At 59.0% G+C, this 2135-nt stretch overlaps 1 protein-coding gene across 1 annotated transcript; it reads right to left on the bottom strand.

Annotated features, from left to right (window-relative positions):
- Positions 1-112: 112 nt before the first annotated feature.
- SDRG_06441 (hypothetical protein) lies at positions 113-1385 on the bottom strand (the record flags this gene model as incomplete). Its single annotated transcript, XM_008612220.1, has 3 exons — positions 113-136; positions 174-903; positions 949-1385. The coding sequence occupies 3 exons, from the start codon at positions 1383-1385 to the stop codon at positions 113-115; spliced, it is 1191 nt and encodes a 396-aa protein (XP_008610442.1).
- Positions 1386-2135: the final 750 nt, after the last annotated feature.

The raw sequence follows: 2135 nt of genomic DNA, 5'->3' as shown, positions 1-2135 counted from the left end.
CCGACGTGGTAGACGCCAAACATGTCGGCGAGGAAGCACACGAGCAGCGCCGCGCCAGAGTTGGAGGCAAACGCCAGCAGATACAAGAGCCGCTCGACCGACGCAAAGTCCGTCATCTGATTGGACGAAACGTAGACTATGGGCAGCGCCACGCACTGCACCAGTAGCAGTACCAAGAAGCAGCCTTTCCGAACGAACGCCGGGTTGCCGTACAGCAGCCGGATGCAAATGTCCGAGAGGATCGGCATCACGAGCCGGCCCGCGAGGTCGGCAGCCACACCACGGAGCCGAACGGCGTCGGCGGCCGCATCCGAGATGTGGTACACGTCGCTGAGGAGGTCCGAGCGGACTTGGATGGCGGTCATCTCGTTGTAAAACAAGCCCACGGTCGAGTTGGAGATGAGCGCGAGGAGGAGAAACGCAAAGTCGGTCGAGAAGATGCACTGCAGCAGCGACAGAGCCTTGACTTGCTCGTGGTACCGACGGTCCGTGCCCTCGACGAGCGAGCTGCTGTGCCGCGCAATCGCCTTGTAGTTGACGAGCGTCATGCCCACGTGCAGAAACTCATCTTGGACGAGGCTCGCGCTCGGGGCCTTGGCGCACGGGATGCAGTGCATGTCGTGGCCGCGGACGCTAAAGTCTCTTGGCGGCAGGCGAATGATGAGCGTCGCCAGCGAGAGCGTCGAGAGAAGCACCGCGAGGAGGACCCAAAAGAGGTACTGGAACGTCGCGTCCGTGCCATCGAGGAGCGACTCGAAGAGCAGACCCCAAACGTGTTTGCCAAGGCCAAAGCCAAAGAGACAGACGCCAGTGACAGTCCCGCGGGCGTCCGGTGCCCACTTGAGCGCGGTCGAGATGGATGCGAGCATGATGGCACCAAACGCAACGGCTACGAACGCGACCCTATCACTTGATATCAGCCGACATGCCGTTCATCGTGGCACGTACCCGATATTGAGGAGGGCCCACATGTGGAGCACGGTCGCGATCTGTGCCGTCAAGAGCCCAACGACCATAAGGCCGGTGCTAACGCCAAGGCTCAAGCGCGGCCCTTTGCGCTCGACCAGCGGTCCGAGGAGCGCTTGCGCAAGGATGCCGAGGATGCCCGAGATCACAACAGCGTTCGATGCGTTGCTGCTATCCTCCGGAAAGCCAAAGTATACGTTGATGGGCCCCGACACCGAGTAGATGGCGTAGATGGAGCCGGTCGCAAACTGGAGGAGGAACGTGGCAAAGAAGACGTAGCCGCGGTGAAAGCCGAGGCAGCTGTAGCGCGGCGTCTCGAGAGTAGCGCTGTAGAGTGGCCAGAAGAAAACATGGCGCTCGGCGTGCGCGGCGTACGGCGCCTTGGCATCGAGCGCGATGGTCCAGTAGCCCCGCAGCATGCTGCTCGCCACGAGTACAATGCCAAAGTGACAGACAGCCTGATCCGTTCGGATTGTGTGAGAAAGGCCGTCGTCCAGATTCACGCATTTCACACTGGTGCAAACGGCGTGAAAAACCATTGACCTGAAATGACTACAGTACAGTGTATTTGCGTCGCCGACTATTTCACACATGTGCAAAACAGAGTGGGCGATGGCATCTACTACTGTAGGTTGCCCAGCTGGTGTGAGTCTCGTGTGTGAAACGTGATTTTTTGTCAGGGCATCGTTCGGGCCAGTGACGGCAGCCATGTAGCCACTCCCAGCTTGGACGCACCACAAGGGAAGTACGATCCAAGGCCATGATCGAAGGCAGCGAGTGAACGAGATACATAGCAACGTACCCCTTTGGTGCGTTCTTGGCATCCGGTCGCTGAACTCTCATGTCAATCAGGGACCACAGTGTCCACTCGACGCAAGACCAAGAGGCTGGCCAATGGCGAATCAAAATGGGTGCCGAGGTCAACGTCAGTACCAAGTCATGTTCACGCTGCAAGAACGACGCAACGACTTGTACATACAGGGCTCTCGTGAAGAGCGTAGGAGAAGTGGCTGTTCATAGTGGCCCATGGCGCTCCGTTAGCAATCACCTGTAGCGCAGGCGAGCGCTGCCCGTGCGTGTCGTCGTGTCGTCTTGGTGGAGTGGGTGGATTGTACTACTGTTCGTCCATCGAAGAACAAAAGTAACATGCGGAAACGGAGCCGTGGGAT

This window comes from Saprolegnia diclina, assembly GCF_000281045.1.
Source record: "Saprolegnia diclina VS20 unplaced genomic scaffold supercont1.17, whole genome shotgun sequence".
In the NCBI taxonomy this organism is placed as follows: Eukaryota; Oomycota; class Saprolegniomycetes; order Saprolegniales; family Saprolegniaceae; genus Saprolegnia; species Saprolegnia diclina.
The sequence above is the reverse complement of the archived record's forward strand: the minus strand, read 5'-3'. Positions and strand labels throughout refer to the sequence as shown.